The sequence below is a fragment of the Notechis scutatus genome, chromosome 7 (assembly GCF_049901735.1).
Source record: "Notechis scutatus isolate UNSWTSFEM ecotype Mainland chromosome 7, rNotScu1.2, whole genome shotgun sequence".
Classification (NCBI taxonomy): domain Eukaryota; kingdom Metazoa; phylum Chordata; class Lepidosauria; order Squamata; family Elapidae; genus Notechis; species Notechis scutatus.
Genome location: NC_142015.1, coordinates 1,213,275 through 1,232,724, shown reverse-complemented (window position 1 = coordinate 1,232,724; position 19,450 = coordinate 1,213,275). Strand labels below are relative to the sequence as shown.

The following is a 19,450-nucleotide window of genomic DNA, read 5'->3' as shown; positions in this document are numbered from 1 at the left end:
CTCGGGTGCGGTCTAAGTGGCTCTTGTATCCCCCCGCAAGGGTTATATACGGCTTGTGTCACCGAGGGTGGACAAGTTTGGAACTTGCGGTCGGCCTCTCTCCCATTCTTCTTCCCCACCCCCACCCACCCCCCTCCATCCAGGTCTCAGTAATTGGACATGGCCTGCTCTGTCTCCTATGGTAGCTTTCCCTCTCTTATCTCCCCTAGTGTAAGCTGTCCACCAGATTTCTGCCGCTATCTCATAGCCCCCTTTTCTCTTAATGAGCATTTTGTAAACATTCCACATTTAGATGCTCCCAAAAGAGAGGAACATTTTTCCTCTTTGCAGAGGACCTGATTGTCTCCCGCCGTCCCTCAACCCTACAATTGCTTTTGGACTAGCTGACTGCTTTATTATTATTATTATTATTATTATTATTATTATTATTATTATTATTATTATTATTATTATTATTATTATTAAACTCTGACTCTTTGTTGCATTTTCAGCTAAATGTGTTAGAGATGGTACCTCGGTGTCTTGTTCCTACAAGTTTCTGATTTACGTGTGACCTCCTTAAAGAGGTGGGGGGCGGGAGGTAGGGAAAGGAAGTGATTGAAGATAAAGATTTAAAACATGTGGTGATTTGAAGACCATAAAGTGAGGGCTTCTTACTTTAGAGAGCAGTTAAAATTTTGTCTGTCATGATGAAACAGTTGCACGATGGTCTAAATTGCTCATGTCAAAATATATACGAATCTATCCATCTTCCATCCAGTTGTTAGTTCATTTTTTCCCCTCTTTTTATTTATTTATTTTTTAAAAATAATTTTTATTAAACTTTTTCACATTTAAAAAACAACACATATACACTCTTCTCAGTGGTGTGACATCAACTATTCCAATTAAATCAATATATACATATTTACATTATTTTTTATTCCTACAGTTTAACCAGCGTACCATTTTCCCCAGACCATATAGTATTCCATGTCTTCTCTATCTTGCAATTCTTTTTCTCTTTTTAAAATATGCCTAGTAATATCCAAGGCTGGTATTTTTAAACATATTATTAAAATATTTCAAATACTATACATATATCTCAAAAGGGAACACTTAATCATTGCACTAAATTGGTATATATTCAAGCAGACCATGATTAAGACCCTTAAAAAAATATTTATCTGGGTTTAATTTTCCCCACATAACGGCCCTACCAACCGTACATTGCCTTCCTTCAGGCTGGGGATGACTGCAGTTTGTGGTTAAAAGAAGTCAGCAAGACTGTCGCAATGAGAAATTCATCTGGTTTTTATTGGGCATTGGGTGTGATACAGACATTAACAAAGGGCAGAGTTTCATTTATTGATATAGAGCAGTAATAAAACTTAAATTGGAATAAAGTAAACAAAAAAAGAATGACAGAAAAAAAAACACAGAAAAAGCTAAAGATGTAATGAGAAAAGGAAACTGAAAAAATAAAACATAGAAGCATAGGGCTAGCTGGAAGGGACTTTGGTGGTCCTTATACCATCACTGTCACAATAGGCTTGATGCAGTGACTCTGGGCAGCATACCATAGAATAAAAGTAGAAAAAAATAATGCAAAGTGATTAAAGTTAGAAAATGTAAATATAAAGCTAATAGGAACTTCCATATTGATGAAGTACTTGGCTTATGCGGGGGAAATAGATAACAATAGTAGTTAAACTTATATACTGTTTCATAGGGCTTGACAGCCCTCTCTAAGTAGTTTACAGAGTCAGCATTTTGCCTCCAACAATCTGGGTGTCAAGGAAGGAAGGAAGGAAGGAAGGAAGGAAGGAAGGAAGGAAGGAAGGAAGGAAGGAAGGAAGGAAGGAAGGTTGGTTGGTTTACAAAGTCAGCCTCTTGCCCCCAACAATCTGGGTCCTCATTTTACCCACCTTGGAAGGATGGAAGGCTGAGTCAACCTTGAGCTGATCAGGATCGAACTTCTGGCAGTGGGCAGAGTCAGCCTGCAATACTGCATTCCAACCACTGGGCCATCATGGCTTATAATGATGGATTCTCTAGTCTAACTGAATATTTGTATGCTCAATGGGAACACATTTCTCCCAATGGATTCTTCAGAACCCTCAAATGTAACAAAAATTATCATTTTTTTAAAAAATAGCCATTTTCAGATGAGAATACAAGCATCTCAGGAAGTGCTGTCATATAAGAAGACAAGGGAAAGATTGGCCAAATCTTTTGATATTTAGCAGTTTCATGTGCTGTGAAACAAGAAACACACCAAACTTGCAACCCAATGTCGGGCAGAGCTGTGTGTGCAAATAGTTAAGAGGAAGGTCTTTGTTGAGTTGTCAAGACGGCCATTTCAGGTTATTCAACTGGGCTTCAGTTGTAAAACAAAATGTAAAGAAGGCAAAATAGAAGGAGAGACACGGTGTTGATTGGCCTTGCTCTGTTGACATTCACCCATCCTTGCCTTGAACCAGGAATGGTATGAAGTAGCTTAAAACAGGGGTCTCCAACCTTGGCAGCTTTAAGACTTATGGACTTCAACTCCCAGAGTTCTGGGAGTTGGAAGTCCACAAGTCTTAAAGTTGCCAAGGTTGGAGACCCTTGGCTTAAACTACAGCCAACAAAATTGAGAAAATCCATCATATTGATATTTCAGCTGCTTGAGAAATGAGGTAACTGTTGAGGAGATAAAAACTGGCATGGACAGTGTGATGGACATACAATGGAATAAATATGTCCAAGAGGGGCTTCCCATGTGCTGAATCTCAGCACCATTCCTCCTCTCTCCTTTCTTTTCCATAAATGGTTCACATCCTCCCTCCTCCCTCAGAAGCAAAGAAGTCATAATGAAAAGGGATGTTACTCAAAAGGAAGCATGCGGAGTAGATCTGGTCTTGTCGATATTTCTAGTTCTTAGTCCTATGGAGCTGCAATCTTTAGCCTGGTGAAGATAACAACAAGTCTATTTTTGGAGTGAGAAAACATGGATTTGGAGAATTGTGGTGGCCAGGAAATGAAGATGGGAGCTACCCAAAGCCGCCTCCTTCCTCCTCTGAACATTGGCGGATAACCTGGGGACAGTCATCTGCACGAAATTTAAATTTAGACAGCACCAGGGATCTCAACCCCACGGGAATAAATTAGCTGACTGAGTGCAGGAGAAATATGTCATTGAATGGTGCTTACTTTTTCTTTGGAGTTTATTGAAAGATTCTCGGGGTCAAAGAAACAAAGAGATTGTTGCTTCTGAAAGGGGAGGAAATTCTTGCAGGACATTTCTGGAATTCTCCCACTTGTCAATCCCTTATTTCGTTGCAAGTTTGGTATTCATTTGGGTGTCCGATAAGGAGAAAAGATCATGACATTGACAAAAGCAAGATGGCTGGCCAAAATCTTTGCAGAAATGTCCAACTTATTCCCCGCCTTCTGCTGTGATGTTATTTCAAGACTTACATTCTTGTCCTTAATGAACATTCCAGGGAAAAGCTCCATGAACCCTTAAGTGTCAGAATTTCCCAGAAGCATTTGCTGCTTCAACAAGCTTCTCTCAACTTTGCTTTGATTCACCTAGGACAGGGCTCTTCAACCTCAACAGCTTTAAGACTTGTGGACGTCAACTCCCAGAATCCCTCCTCCGGTCATGTTAGCTCAGGAATTCTGGAAGTCCACAAGTCTTAAACTTGCCAAGTTTGAAGACCCTGGATCTATTCTATCTATCTATCATGATCTATCTATCTATCTATCTATCTATCTATCTATCTATCTATCTATCTATCTATCTATCTATCTATTCTTTCTCTCTCTCCCCCTCTATCTATCTATTCTATCTATCGCTTTCTTTCTATGTATCTATTCTACCTCTCTTATCTATCTATTGCAGGGGTCTTCAAACTTGACAGCTTTAAGACTTGTGGACTTCCACTCCCAGAATTCCTCCTCCTCCAGTCATGTTAGCTCAGGAATTCTGGGAGTGGAAGTCCACAAGTCTTAAACTTGCCAAGGTTGGAGACCCCTGACCTGGATGGTTGAGAATTTCCATGGACCTTCACCCACCTTAAAGTTGCCATGGCTGAGAAGCACCACTAACCAGACCTTCTGTGAAATTAAGCACATGCTCTCCTGCGTCTCCGCTGGCTGAAGTGAACGAGCATGCGAGAACCTCGCGCGTCAGTCCTTTTCCCAAGCCAGCTTTGGCAGACCCAATTGCTCAAGAAGGTGCTGAAAGCCGCTTATCTCAGGAGTGCATGGAACAACCGCTCTCCCGTCCCATCGGCAGGCTGTGGGTGCAAGAAGGCCGGCCTTATCTACAGCAGAGTGCTCTGGATTAGCTCTCCAAGTAATGCCACCCCCACCCCCCCACCCTGGGGACATCAAGCCGAAGAACCGGTTTCTGTCAAACACCTCCAAACATTCCCTGGGCAAACGTGACAGTCACCCATGTTTCCATTTTGAAAAACTGTACCTGTTCCCTCTTGGGAAGTCAAGTAGGGCAGTGGAAAATATTTAGCTGCTTTGTTTCATAGTAAACGTTCCTCCTTGATGGGCAGAGGGGACAAAGCTGTCGTGCAGGGTGCACTTCAAGGCGCATAGAGCAGGGGTTGCCCACCTTTTGGACCCCAGGGACCACCAAACTCACAATTTTAAATCCCGCAAACCAGAGACCCTGGAAAAATCCCACAAAAAGTCTGCAGGGAAATTCCCCACCTCATTGTCCTATCGATCGATGATTCTTTATTTGGGATCGCAGGATACCATCTCCAGCTCTGTTCTCAGGGGAGAGAGAGAGAAAGAGACTTTTGGCTCCATGCAAGGAAAGCAGCAGAAGCCACAGAAGTCTTTCTTTCTCTCCCCCCAAACTCCGCCAGAAACGAGTCTTTGCCGGCGCAGCCTCTTGGAGCAGGAGGCCTTGCAGGGTCCCCAAGACTCATGTCTGGTGGAGTTTGGGGGAGAGAAAGAAAGACTTTGGCTGCTTTCCTTGCGTGCAGCCAAAAGCAGAAGAAGAAAGAAAGAGAAAGAAGCAGCCCGGTGGCCAGGCCAGGCGCGTGGGGTGAGTAGGGCAAGTTCTCCCCCTCCTCCCTTTCCCCCTCCCCTCACTACCTTGTGTTGTTCTCAATGCAAGCCTTGTGTTCCCACGGGCCACGTGGGTGGCACAGCCTTGTGTTCCTGTGCAGCCTGGATTAATTGCTTTGGGGGTGGGGGCATTTCTCTGCAGACCACCAAAATTTTCTCGTGGACCACCGGTGGTCCCTGGCCCACTGATTGGTGACCGCTGGCATAGAGGAATGGGGACTACAAAACCCCCTGCCCTATTGTTCAATATCGTGTGCCACAATTGAACTTGTAGAAGAGGATATTCGTAGTTCAGGCTTGTACTATGGGGGGGGGGGTCTTTTGCGCTCTCTCAGCTTGGTGTCTTTAGCACTGATGATGCTGTTACCTAGTTTGGTAAGGAAATGTCTGCAAAAAAAAAATACCAAGCTCAGAGAACACTGAGGAAGCTGCAACTGAACCTAAGTGAAATAAGGAGGAATTTCCTGACTGTGAGCACAGTTGCTCAATTGCAATGGGATAATTGTCTGCCCCCAAGACAAGAAGACATTTAAGAATAATCTCTAATTTGTAACATAACTCTAACTGGGTTGCTTGTTCTCTACAGCAGGGGTGTCTCCAACCTTGGCAAAGCTGGCTGAGGACCTCTGGGAGTTGAAGTCCACTAGTCTTCAAGTTGCCAAAGTTGGAGACCCCTGCTCTAGATGTTTCACTCTGATCCTGTCTATTGGTTTCTAATGAGTCATTATTAAAATCATTGCAGTTATTACAATAATAGCACCGTTGCTAAGTGAATCAGACTTTGCTTGTCAGAAGGTCTCAAAAGGGCATCATAAGATTCCGGGAACTATGCAACCATCGTAAATATGAGCCAGTGGCCAAGCATCCGAATTTTAATCAGGTGACCGTGGCATGGGATGCTGCAATTGTCGTAAGTGTGAAAAACAGTCATAAGTCAATTTTTCAGTGTTGTTATAATTTCAAATGCCCACTGTTGTTAATGGAGGATTATCTGTATTTTTATTTCCCCTCTAAATCTGAGCCTACCTTGCACAGAAAATAGTTGTGGAAAGCTGAAGCTACAACTTATTTCTTCTCAGCCACAAAAGAATTCAGCTCCTGGGCCACTATTAGAATCCTTTGCCATCTAGTGGTGAATTCAGTTTGCACTGGCTTTTCGTTCCTGACTAAACAAGAGGAAGAGGTTTTGCATATTTATTTATTGATTGCGTTTTTATGCCGCCTCTCTCACTGAGGCAGTGACTCTGGCAGCATACCATGTAATAGAAGTAGAAAAGACACCACAAAGTGATTATAATTAGGACATTTAAATGTAAATCTATAAACCTCCATGTTGATGAAGTACTTGGCTTATATGGGGGAAATAAATAGCAGTAGCCCTTAGACTTATATCCCGCTTTACAGCCCTCTCTAAGCAGTTTACAGAGTCAGCCTCTTACCCCCAACAGTCTGGGTCCTCATTTTACCAACCTGGGAAGGACAGAAGGCTGAGTCAACCTGGAACCTGGTGAGGATCAAACTCCTGGCAGTGGGCAGAGTTTGCCTGCAATACTGCATTGTAACCACTGTGGCACCAAGAAGAAGGAAGGAAGGAAGGAAGGAAGGAAGGAAGGAAGGAAGGAAGGAAGGAAGGAAGGAAGGAAGGAAGGAAGGAATAGCAATGGCACTTTGACTTATATACCACTCCATAGTGCTTTGCAGCCCTCTCGAAATGGTTTCCAGGTTCAGCCTCTTGCCCCCCACAACAGTCTGGGTCCTCATTTTACCAACCTGGGAAGGACAGAAGGCTGAGTCGACCTTGAGCAGTCAGGATTGAATTGCTGACAGTTGGCAAAATTAGCTTGCAATACTGCATTCTAACCCCTGCACCTTTTCATGATGCGCACGATATAGAATAATATAGAATATTATATACAATACGGAACATAGAACATAGAATAATAATGAGGTTGCAAGGGACCTTCGATATCTTCTAGTCCTGCCCTTTCCTTGATACCCTATACCAAGAGTATCCAATCTTGGAAACTTTAAGACCTACGGACTTCAACTCCCAGAATTCCCCAATCATCCTGGCTGGAGAATTCTGGGAATTGAAGTCCACACGTCTTAAAGTTACTAAGATTGGAGACCTCTGCCCTATACCACTCTGTCCTATCTCTTCTTAAAAGCCTCCAGTGATGGAGCACCCACAACATCTGTACTGACTAGACTGTACTCCTAATATTGGGTAAGAGTATTCAAAAACTATTGTTTTAATTTTGGCCTGATCGAACAAGTGGCTGATGTTTGTGCTCAGGTGGGAACAGAGGCATCGGTTCTTCTGCCACCTATGCTCTCCTCATCCATCCCTTGTCACAAACTACGGGGCTATTGTGAATTCCGGTTGAGTTGCACTCCTGGTTCCCTTGGACCACAACATGTGCAGGTTCCTTTAACCTTTTGGGTTTTCCCATCTCAAAAGATGAGATCCAGTTGGTGTACTGTTCAATAGACATTCTAATCCATCCTCATCTCTGTATCTGTAGCATTGGCTTCATGAGGACAGAGCTCAGTTGGTGCTTTGGGTGGGTAGCTTTTCAGTTTTAGTTGGGCTACTTAAGGGATACACCTGCTCCGGTGACACGCCCATGTATGGAATGGAACATGAGGTGGGCAGGTCGTGAATTGGCAGCCAAGAGCCTTTGTAGGTGAAGCTTAACCCCCTCCCTGGTGTGGTGTGCTATGGTCTCCATCCAAATATGTCCTCTGATCAGGTTTGTCAGGGAATTGCGCAGCCGGTGTCCAAATGGAGTCAGAGACATTGACACAAATTTGCAGTTTTATGTAAATATATTTACAGGAGATAAACAGGAGCATCGTTAGGTAAATCGACACAACAGGAACATCATGAGGTAAATCACAAACCACACACACAGCACACAGGAAAAAGTTGGGAAACAAGGAAACTCCCATCTCGTTAGGCCATCTAACAAGGCTTTGGATTTTGCCCACATCCAAAGATCTGCATAGGAATGGACTTAGAAAGCCAAACATTTTGGGTTTCATGTTTTTTGTGATAGTCCTGAAATGTAGGGCAGTGTTATAATCACCAAGCCATCAATGGATGTTGGACTGAGGACTTGGTCGCTTAGGACTCTCCTGCATGACAGTGAAACCGATAACTGAATTCCATACATCTCTTCCCTGATATGAACTCTTTATAGCACTTCAGTCATGATACATGAGGCAGGACAACAGGTCTCAGAACTTCAAAAAACCCTATTGAAGCCAAATGGATACTAAATACAAGCGTCAGAAGTCTATTTTTACTGAACTCAGTCTCGGAGCGGAGATATAAATCCCATCTTCAGGAATTTAGAACTTTTGATAGTCTTTTGAGTTGTATTTTTATTTGAACAGTTCCTTTACTTTGCATAAGATAACGATTCCAAAAAACTGGATTTGAGAATTTGTGCATTGAATTAGTGTTTAAAGTAGCTATTATAGATATAATGGATATATAACCAATATTATGTTATAAATTATTTCTTTTGGTTTGTACATAGTTTTGATGGTTGGGAGGGTTACCCATTATTTAAACAATGCTGTAATATTTAATTCAAAATATATTTTTCATGAGTTACAATATGAAGATAACATGGCTTGTTCAGGACAGTGAAACAATGAAAGTTTGAAAAGAAACTATTTGCATTTTACAATTCTTAACTGTTTGTTTTGTTTTGGGGAGGGTTCATTAAAAACTATTGCTAATCCTGGTTTTTCTTATGTGCAGTTTTGTAACCCAACAAGGACTCACCTATTTTGTTTTTCTGATAAGATATATTATTAAGTATATTAGGTGTAATCTTGGACTGGGACAATAACATTACACAGCTTGGTATTGAAGGTAAAATTCAAGTTAATTCAATTCAATTCCAAAAGGGGAAAGTGTGGTCCTTGTGGCTGCAGAACTATTCCTGCCACAATGGGTGGACTGCTTGCTGGAGGCTGTTAGCAGGGTTACTAGAATGTGTTCAGTGACAAATTTACAGAAATCCACTTTAGCCTAGTCAGGAAAGGTTTCCGCCCAGTGCTCGCAAGCAGGTAAATATTGGTTTCAATAAAGAGAAAAATGCTCCTTTCTTCCCTTTCATTTTTTCTTGCCCTTTCATTCTGGGGCAGGTGTGCTAGGAAGCATAGCTTTGTACCTGGGGGATTAATAGCAATAGCACTTAAGACTTATATACCACTTCACAATGCTATAGAGCAGTGATCCCCAACCTTTTTTATGCTGTGGCCCGGTACCGGCATCAGCTGGGCGCCGCGCCCGGTATCGCATCAACTGGGCGCCGCCATCTTTTTGATGAAAAAGTGCTTCCGGTGACCTCACGGAAGCACTTTTTCATCAAAAGATGGCGGCGCTTAGCGCCCGGTGAGCTTTTCCAGAAAAGCTCACCGAGCATGCGCCGCCATCTTTTTGATGAAAAGTGCTTCCGGTGAGCTTTACCCGGAAAAGCTCACCGGAAGCACTTTTTATCAAAAAGATGGCGGCGCCCAGCAACCAGCGGCCCGGTAAGACTTGTTCCGCGGACGGTGCCGGTCCACGGACCGGTGGTTGGGGTCCCCTGCTATAGAGCACTGTCTAAGTGGTTTACAGAGTCAGCATGTTGCTCCCAACAACCTCATTTTACCCACCTTGGAAGGATGGAAGGCCGAGTCAATCTTGAGCCAGTCGGGATCAAACTCCTGGCAGTGGGCAGAGTCTGTCTGCAATGATGCTTTCTATTCACTGCAGGAAAGACAATTTTACACCTTTACCTTGCAAATGAATAGGTAACAGTAACACCAAAGGCCAGGTATGTCTCCAATAAGCAAGCCTTTGAAAAAGAACAAGAACAAAAAAACCCAAGAGCCAAAACTAGGTATTGTCTTCAAATATTTTGCTAAAGGAAGGATGCCAAGCTCCTGGCTCTTTTCTACAATACCCATTTGCTCCTTTCTGTCTTCTTCTTTCTGATATGTCCTGGAAAAAACAACAACTGGCTAAAGGTCAGTTCAAAGGTCTCCTTTTAGGCAACTGTCTTGAAGAAACATTGGATTTCCATCTGCAAGGAAGGCATTAAAAGAAGCAAAGTGGCTTCACTTAACATACGAATGGGTGTCATCCTGGCCTTTTTAAAACCAGCACCAATTCAGCAAAACTCCCCAGGTGTCACCAAAGGGAGCACTGAAAAAAAGAAAGAAAGAAAGAAAGAAAGAAAGAAAGAAAGAAAGAAAGAAAGAAAGAAAGAAAGAAAGAAAGAAAGAAAGAAAGAAAGAAAGAAAGAAAGAAAGAAAGAAAGCTCTATAAAGGAATAACAGCACTTTATGATTGTTCCAGATGAAAGAAAGAAAAAAATATCTCTAGCCATGTTGAACATTTGCAAAGTACTTACAAATCTTTTTTTTTTGCTCCGAATAGTATGACAGTTTCTCTCTCTCTCTTTTAAAATAAAGCAGTGTTTTACAAACACTTCGAACTTGGCCAAGAAGGAAGTGGAAAAACTTTCGTCTTCATCTCTCCAGTCAAACTACAGTACATTGGATCTGACCTGAGCTATTGGCCAAGATTAGAACTGGTCCTTGTTGGTTCCTATCATGAGAGACGCTCCCTAAATCCAAAGTGTGTGCTGAGTTTCATTATTAGGCTAAAGGGAGGGGAGATAAATGAAACATACTAATCAGGTACAAAATATCTTCAATCAAAGTCCATATCCAGGCAAATGTAAATATGGATCAACAGGATTCTAGGCTAATAATTTTATTTTTCTCTCAATAGTAATAACAACAGAAGGACAGAATTGGAAGGGAACCTTGGAGGTCTTCTAGTCCAACCCCTTGCTCAAGCAAGAGACCCTGTCCCCAGACAAGTGGCTGTCCAGTCTCTTCTTAAAAGCCTCCAGTGATGGAGCAGCCACCAATTTTGAAGAGAAGCCCTCGGTTAATTCTTCTCACTAGTCAGGAAGTTTCTCTTGAGTTCCAGCTTCTCTCCTTGAGGAGTTTCCACCCGTGGCTTCTTGTCCTGCCTTCAGGTGCTTTGGAGAATAGCTTGACTCCCTCTTCTTTGGGGCAGCCCTTGAGATATCAGAATACTGCTACCATGCTACCCTTAGTCCTTCCTTTCATTAATTAGACGCACCCAACCCCAGCAACCATTCTTCATATGTTTTAGTCTTAACCAATCATACATTTTCCTTATTTGTGGCTTAGTGTGGTGCGATGTAAACCTATCTGTTATGGTTTGTCGTTTGTAAACCATTATTTGTGCCTTAGCACATTGTGAGAACTTTGTTACAAGGTTTAGTCAGTAGTTTGTGATCAAGGCTTCATGTACATTAGATACCGATTAATATGTTGTTTTCTTTTATATCCAAAGGAAGGATTTTTAAATATATATATATATATATATAAGTAACCAAGGATGCTCGAAAATTTCTCTTTATTAGAAGTTTATAGGTTGGGTTGTAAGACCAAATTTAAGGAAAGCACAAAAGACTTAAGACGCTTGAACAACTAAGTATATCTTCAGAGGTGGAATAAACCTTGTCTGTCGGCTTGAAACTGTTGCAGGGCATCTTCAGGGACTCCAAGGCTACGAGATGTTGATATTTTTACAAATGGAAATATTAAAAATATTTAAGATGCCAGCCTTCATGCAACTACTGGAATGTACTGCATCTAGATGGGAAACAAGAAAGAGAAATCAATAGGGAAGAAAATCGATATGGGGAGAGACGGGGAGAGAGAGAGAGAAAGAAAGAGAGAGAGAGAGAGAGAGAGAGAGAGAGAGAGAGAGAGATGGATGTTGCCTCTTTCTATGCATTTATATTTGATACAGGTATATGAACTGTAGTTCAGCAACTATGGGAAGTGGAAACAACTCTGCTCTTTAGAAAATGCCCTTTTGTCTTTTTGCAGGACCATCCAGTGTGTCCACTACTGTCTAGAGTTATATAACTTGCTAGATTCATTGATATAATTTTGCTGAGCTGAATGGTCTCTCTCCAAACTAAAACAAAATGCTTCCTTAAGAATAAGGCAGAGATGAGTAGAGGACAATTGTACATGAATATAAACAGCATTGAATTCAAAAGGTCTTGCTCCCAGAACAGTGAGAACACCATTAAAGTCTTACAGTGGCTTTAAAATACTAAGTGTTGTGCTCTAGTGGTTCTTAAAATTGATCCTGGCAGTCACAGACGGTTTTATTTTCAAAGTAGGATACCAGGTGCCTTGAACTTAATTTGCCTTTTTACCGTACCTTCAAGTTCATGGAATTGTTCAGTTAAAAAGGAAGCCATACTCACTTTCAACCCTTTCAACTGTATAAACAGGGATGTGCCTGCAGAGCTGCTCGATGGGTTTTCCAAAAATAAGCCACTCCTTGATTTCTCCGAAGAAAGAATTGGCGGGTTCGTATTTCACCCACAGGTTTTTTCCTGACAACATTCGACGCATCATCTGAAACAAGACGTGGATTGAAAAACAAGGTTCAAAGGGCAGCTGACAAATTAGGCTGTTGTAGTAAATATTAGGAACTGGGTTTCCAACTGTGACTCTTCCCCCATATCTGGGGATGGCATAATTTTTCAATATTGTGACCTCAAGACAACTGGGAAGTACCATACTGGAGAAGGTTGGCTTCTGACATATAATGTGTTAAGCCTTCTCCCCCACCCGCCACCCCAAGTTTTTTTATTTTTATTTTTTACACATCTCTTCACGTGAGCAACATGATTCCAGATCACAATATTTATACAAAGCATAGTTACACTTCCAACTTTCTTAATTAATATCACTTCAAATTATTATCCATTCGACTAATCTTTAGATAAATTTCCCTTTCATATTTCAATTCATTAATTCAATATCAAAATCGTTTCATCCTCACATATATTTTCAATTCTTTATCCCCTATTATTTCCATTTTCAGCTTACCACCTATTTTATGTTACCTTATGCATTGTTAACATCTATAACTTTCTCAAGACCAAAATATGATTAGACAGTCAATGAAAGAAAAAATGAGTAAAAGTAAAGTAAGATTAATACATTTAGGATCCACATGGTATATCCCACCATCTACAATATATCTTATATCTATTCCAGGAGATATTCATATAATCATTTCATATTTTTTCTTTGTTTTCAAAATTTACCTATATAATTTTAATAAATTTTCATTCCCCGTTTTTGATTATAATATAATTCATTAATTATAAATATTTTACATTCCCACATAATCCCTTCTAGTTCATTATATTTTCTATTTTCTCATATCCTTTGTATAATCAATTGTATTTTCTATTTCATGTATACCACAAAGAAAAAAAATAAAATAAAAACAGAGTTAATTTCCCCTTTTACTTCCCTTTGACCAATTTCAACCTATAGCATTTATATAACCCTAATTCACACTTTTTAAACATAATTAATACCAGATTTTCACCCGTCATCATATTCTCTGTTTTCCTAATATCATTTAAATAGTCATTAGCATATTTTAGAATATATATGGTTGGCTGTGTTGTTATTTCTTGATTGGTTGATGGAGTTGATGTTTGCAGATTGGTTGGCCTTTTTGTAAGAAGCTGTGTGGCTGAGGTGCTGGCTGTATGTCTATCAGCCTCCTGTGTTGTAACGATCTGGGTAATGGGCTGTGTGATGACCTTCTGAGTTCTATTGTTGTGATATCCTGGGTCTTGTGCTGTAATCTCCTGTGTTGTAATGACCTGGGTAATGGGCTGTGTGATGACCTTCTAAGTTCTATTGTTCTGACCTCCTGGGTCTTGTGCTGTAATCTCCTGGGTCGTTGGCTGTGTTGTAACAACCAAAACCCGGAACACATCACAGCCACCCGCTTAGGATATCACATCACGGAACTCAGGAGGTTACACCACAAAAGCTCAGGATGTTACAACACAGCCAACGGAGCTTACTCTTCCTTGCATTCCTTTTCCAACCTCCCACAATCTCTCGCTGCAAAAACCACACAACACACAACTGGAGAATAACTATGTATACACTTATTATCTTGTATACACTTATACTTATATAGTTATACTTATAACTATGTATACACTTATACTTATTATCTTGTAAACAATTGACAAATCAAATAAATAAATAAAATAAAATAAAATAAAATAAAATAAAATAAAATAAAATAAAATAAAATAAAATAAAATAAAATAAAATAAAATAATAAAATAAAATAAAATAATAAAATAAAATAAAATAAAAAATAAAATAAAATAAAATAAAATAATAAATAAAATAAAATAAAATAAAATAAAATAAAATAATAAAATAAAATAATAAAATAAAATAAAATAAAATAAAATAAAATAAAATAAAATAAAAAAAATAATAAAATAAAATAAAATAAAATAAAATAAAATAAAATAATAAAATAAAATAAAATAAAATAAAATAATAAAATAAAATAAAATAAAATAAAATAAAATAAAATAAAATAAAATAAAATAAAATAGAATCTGGGCTGTTCTGAAGGTCTTCGTATGTGCCCCAAAAACGAGAGAGCCAAGAACATGCCCATGGTGGAACAGATAGACAGGAAATGCAGGCCCCTGGGGACTGCATGGCTAATGCTCTCCAACTTAACAGTAGCATTTGGGCTTCTCCCATTATCATAGTCCCCATCACTGGAACAAAACTGTAGGGATTACACTGGTCAGATAACCAGATCAGAGAAAATTGGGCTGAGTTGGGCTGCCAACTAACTCCCTTTCTCTGTCTCGATTGTCCATTCTCCCTTCCTTCCCTTTCCCAGCTTACCACAATCTCTCCCAGTAAGGAACTCAACATTTACCTGTAACTCATAAGCCAACCGCCCAATTTCTTCAATTTCTAGAAAGTAGTGTTTTTCCATCTTCATCACAAAGCAAGCAAATCGGGAAAAAATCCGCATAGCAATGTATCCCTGTTATGCCAGAGGGAAAGGAATAACAGATAAATTCCATTAATAATAGTTGGAAATTAAAATTTAAAATGGGCAAAAATTAACATGGAGGGATGTTCAACTGAAATTCTGCCTATCGGTTTTACAGCTTGGGTCCCTCCACATGGGCTGAGCCTGCATGTCCCAGAATTCTCACCCTCCAGGCCCATTGCTTGTTCCAAACAGGAATTTTGGGACTTGCAGTCCCAATTCCTTCTCAAGGGCCTGAGCTTGAGGCAGAATGATGAGTGAAAATGAATGGATGTCTTTTGTTAAAAGTGGAACTACATGTTATGGCCTGCCAGCGGCCAGCAGAGCTAGTGGCAAACTCAGACAGTGAGGAGGTTGGGGAGGAACATGGACCAGTCCTAGAGTCTGGGGAAGGCTCGGACGAGGGCTGTGCGTTGGAGGCAGAGATGGGGCCAGGGCCATCAGACTGTTATCAGCTGCCTTCGGAGTCGGACATCAGTGGGGAAGAAGAACAGCTGGAGCCTGTTCCCAGTGTGCACATGCACAGAGCTGCCAGGAGAAGAGAACAGCTAAGGAATAAGGGTCGACTCGGGAGTAAAGCCACAGGTGGATGGTGAATGGCCCCTCCCATAGGGAATAAAGAGGAGCGAAAGGAGAGCGGGGGTTTGCAGGAGACAATTAGATCAATTCATTAGGGTAAAGATCTGTTCCTGACTCCTTGCCAAGTCATTGCTACAGAGTGGCGTTTGGAAGATATCAGCCTGGCAACTCTCCAAGCCTGATAAAGGTCTGTAATTGGGAAATCTCATGAGAGATTGTTTGTCAGGACCTTTGCTGGAGAGGAATTCCCTTTGACCTAAATAAAAGGGGTTTTATCGGGACGAGGAGTCGGCTTCATGATCTTGGGAAGGTCTAGGTCAGAACACTACATAGAAGAACAACCCCAGCTCAGTATGGCCGTATTCTTGCACTGCCAAGGTGAGTGTGCAAAGGATTCACACTTACATGCTTATAGTCAAAAATTGTTTCAGATGAGCAAGCTCCCTCGTGGATGTGAATGATGGCTACTTTCTTCTCGTTGTCTATGGTGACTGTTTGCTGGATGTAATCACCATTCAAGCTAGGGATGCTGTAAACCTGAACAAGAGAGAGTTTATTTTTCATCTGAAGTGAAATGAAGAATCCGAGAGACTTCTGGTTCTGGATTTAGATAAAGTGGGATTGGCCGATGGCCATTGATCAAAATATCAAACCGTAAACCAAGCAACCAAGCATATACTAAATAAAACCAAGGTATTAATGGGTAAAGTACACAGCTATTTAATTTCTGTGATGGGCAATAAATTTTCTTTACTCTCCAAGTTTCAGGACTTTTTTGGAAACCTTTACAGATTTTCCGCTGCTAAGCAGAATGCATTCTCTAGAACGGAAAGAGTGATTAATCATTCATTCATGTATTTGATTTATTTATTACTGGTATTCCTATGCTGCTTTGCATGAAAACAGCTGTGAGAGACATAGAATCCAGAAGGAATGGTAATATTCATTAAAAAATATTGTACAATGCATCACTCAAAAAAGTAAATTTATTATTAGTTCACGTTTACCTCCAGTCTTTGGGACTGGATGTCTTCAAGGACTGCAGGCATATGTGAAGAGAAATGTTCAGGCCATTTTTTTTTAAAGACCCCTTCACAAATCAGCACATTAAATCTGCCAGCTAAATGCATGTATTTTGAGCCTGGCATCCTTCTCAAAATTCTACTAGTGATTCGCCATCAATTTTCAGATCTTGGTCTAGGCGTACTGCTCTAAAGAAACAGAGCTAAGTTGCATACCCCTCCCTGTTTTAAAGCATCAGAGTTTGGGACATGTGCTGAATATCTGCATGATATTACAGGAGAGAGAGAGAAAATAACCTTGTTCCACCTTTGAATGTTTTGTTCGTAATAAAGCAGAGATGATTACCTGGATGGAAGCAGAGGCTGCATTCCAGAAGAATCCCAGCAAAATTAATATTGGTCCCTGGAGAAGAAATAAATAAAAGGGACATCAAAGGTCAGAAGGAGAACAGCCCTATCTGAATGAATGATAGTCCATGTCCATGCAGGAATGCCTGAAGAATTTAACTTCAAGCTAGCCTGGTTTGCAATCTTTCGCAGAACCCAGTTACTTTGGGAGACCATAATTTCCCAGCATTTGCTACCAGTGCATATGGGGCACACACTTCTCCTTCCTTTGGTCCATAGTGCTGATGTCTACTGGCTCTGTGGCTTTCTACACATGACCTGGCTGGCGATGGCAAGGACTGAATGTGGAACCTTCTGCCAATAAGCAGATGAGAGCCATCCTGAGCTCTGAATCAAAATATGCCCCATTGCACAATCGGTTCCCTCAAAACAGCATATTATGGCCAAATACTTTCCTACACAAGTGTTGATGCAAAGCATAAGAATGGGACTTCAGCAAAAGAGTCATCAGATTAGCAGGGGGTAGGAGTAGAGGACCTTCAAGGTCCCTTCCAACCTTATTCTACAGTCTATGTTCTAGCTTGTTGACAAGACCAGTTTGTAGCCATTAGGGTGTTTCAGAAGTCAAAAATATTTGGGGCCATTACTCATGTTGAAACTTCCAAAGGCCATTTGAACATTATCTAAATGTTGCCCATCAAAATGCAACTTCTCTTGCTGAGTACAGCTGGTCATGTGCTAATGTGCTAATGCCTTGCAGGAGATATTTTGCCACTGCTCTCCCCAAGCTAACCAACCAACACACGGCGAACATCACTTTCATTTCCTTAAGAGGAGTCCTCCTTACCTAGACAATCCACATTGGTCCCTAAATATTTTCTAGCTTTTCTTAAGAAGAATGTGTCAGATATACTCACAAGTCTGTTCATTTTTCTTCCAGGTAAGGGAAAAGATGCAAGTGGAATAATAGTCCAGGAACATTGAACATTTATATCCGGATTGTAGGTGTGTGGGGAGCATAACTGGACAGAAATCTGCCCTGGGTATTTGCCTCTCGTATCTGGGGGACACACACCCTGGTAAATAGCTTTATTTGAATTTTGGGCTGAGCAGATACCCAAGCCCTGATATCTCTGAGTACGTTAGTCATGGGTGCATGAGTTCACATGAGTTCGTCATTTTGCAAACATCAGTTACCTTCTCCCATATTACATGGGTGTATTTTTAATATCAGAAAAGTGGACGGCCTGTCTTTCTGGTTTAAAAATGGGGTCAACGGTAAGTAAGAAAAGAGAGGAAAGTAAGGACTTTTGGGGTGTCCCTAAAGAGGGCCAAGGATGGGTCAATGCTCTAGAGCAGGGGTCTCCAACCTTGGCCACTGTAAGCCTGGGGGACTTCAACTCCCAAGATTCCCCAGCCAGCCGTGTCTGTTTCTTTCTCTCTTACCAGCTAAAGTGGAGAGATTGCAGAGGAAGGCATTACAAGAGAGCAAGCTTTGCTGGCTGGGGAATTCTGGGAGTTGAAGTCCGCCAAGCTTAAAGTTGCCAAGTTTGGAGACCTCTGCTCTAGACAAGCTGCCAGGAATCAGGTGAGGCCCCCAAAGAGCCCTCAGGTTCTGCTACTCATTGCTAACAGGCCCACCATCGCATTCCCATGGCCTCTCTCAACCTCATTGACCCTTCTACTCTGCATATGAAATCTACGAGTATCTGTGGCTCCTCTCACACAACATACTTTACTAGGAACAGTATTCCCCCCCACCTTCCAATCTTTTACATAAAGCATGCCCTGGGTATTTGCCTGGGTTGGGCTAAAACGTCTCAAAATCTAACCAGAGTTAATACTAACCCAAGTTAGTATTGCACCATTAGGCTTTTATATGACACGTGGTTAAAAATTATGGGAAGGTATGTAATGAGCTTGGGATAGTTCTGCTCATATGATTGATTATGCCCTTCAAGTCATTGTTGGCCATGTAGATAGAGTTTCTCCAGGAATTCCCCAAGCTGGTCCTTCAGCTCTTCCAATGGTGCCCCAGCATCATAGTAGCTCAGTCCATTCCTCGTGCTGCTGTCCTTCCTCTTCTTTTATCTTCCTTCCACTTTTTCCAGCATTAGAGACTTCTCTACAGAGCTGGATCTTCACATAATGTGTCCAACGTAGGATAATGTAAGCCTGGGCATCCGTGTCTTGAGCGAGAACTCTGGATTGATTTGTTCAATGATCCATCGGTTTGTTTTCTTGGATGTCCATGGTCTTCTCAGGAACCTTTGCCAACACCATCCTGGCATCTGACTATCTTTTCCAAGACCTTCGTGGTTTTCCAAGCCCTTGTCTGTAAGGTATTTCTTGTCTGCTTGTTGCTTTACCGTTGATAGTTGATCCTAGAAGGCAGAAGCTCTCCAACCCTTCAGTATCAGTTCTAAGGCTTCATTTATCTGAAATTCAGATGTGAAAAAATGGGATTGCTACA

The 19,450-nt window shown here is 41.0% G+C and overlaps 1 protein-coding gene across 1 annotated transcript; it reads right to left on the bottom strand.

The window, feature by feature from the left end:
- Positions 1 to 11,662: 11,662 nt before the first annotated feature.
- GKN2 (gastrokine 2) lies at positions 11,663 to 18,127 on the bottom strand. The gene is made up of 6 exons (XM_087969814.1): positions 18,095 to 18,127; positions 16,976 to 17,032; positions 16,013 to 16,144; positions 14,909 to 15,019; positions 12,384 to 12,537; positions 11,663 to 11,754 (listed from the first exon to the last, which is right to left on the bottom strand). Exons 1-6 carry the CDS (start codon positions 18,125 to 18,127, stop codon positions 11,669 to 11,671), a joined length of 573 nt encoding a protein of 190 aa, XP_087825940.1. The 3' UTR covers positions 11,663 to 11,668.
- Positions 18,128 to 19,450: the final 1,323 nt, after the last annotated feature.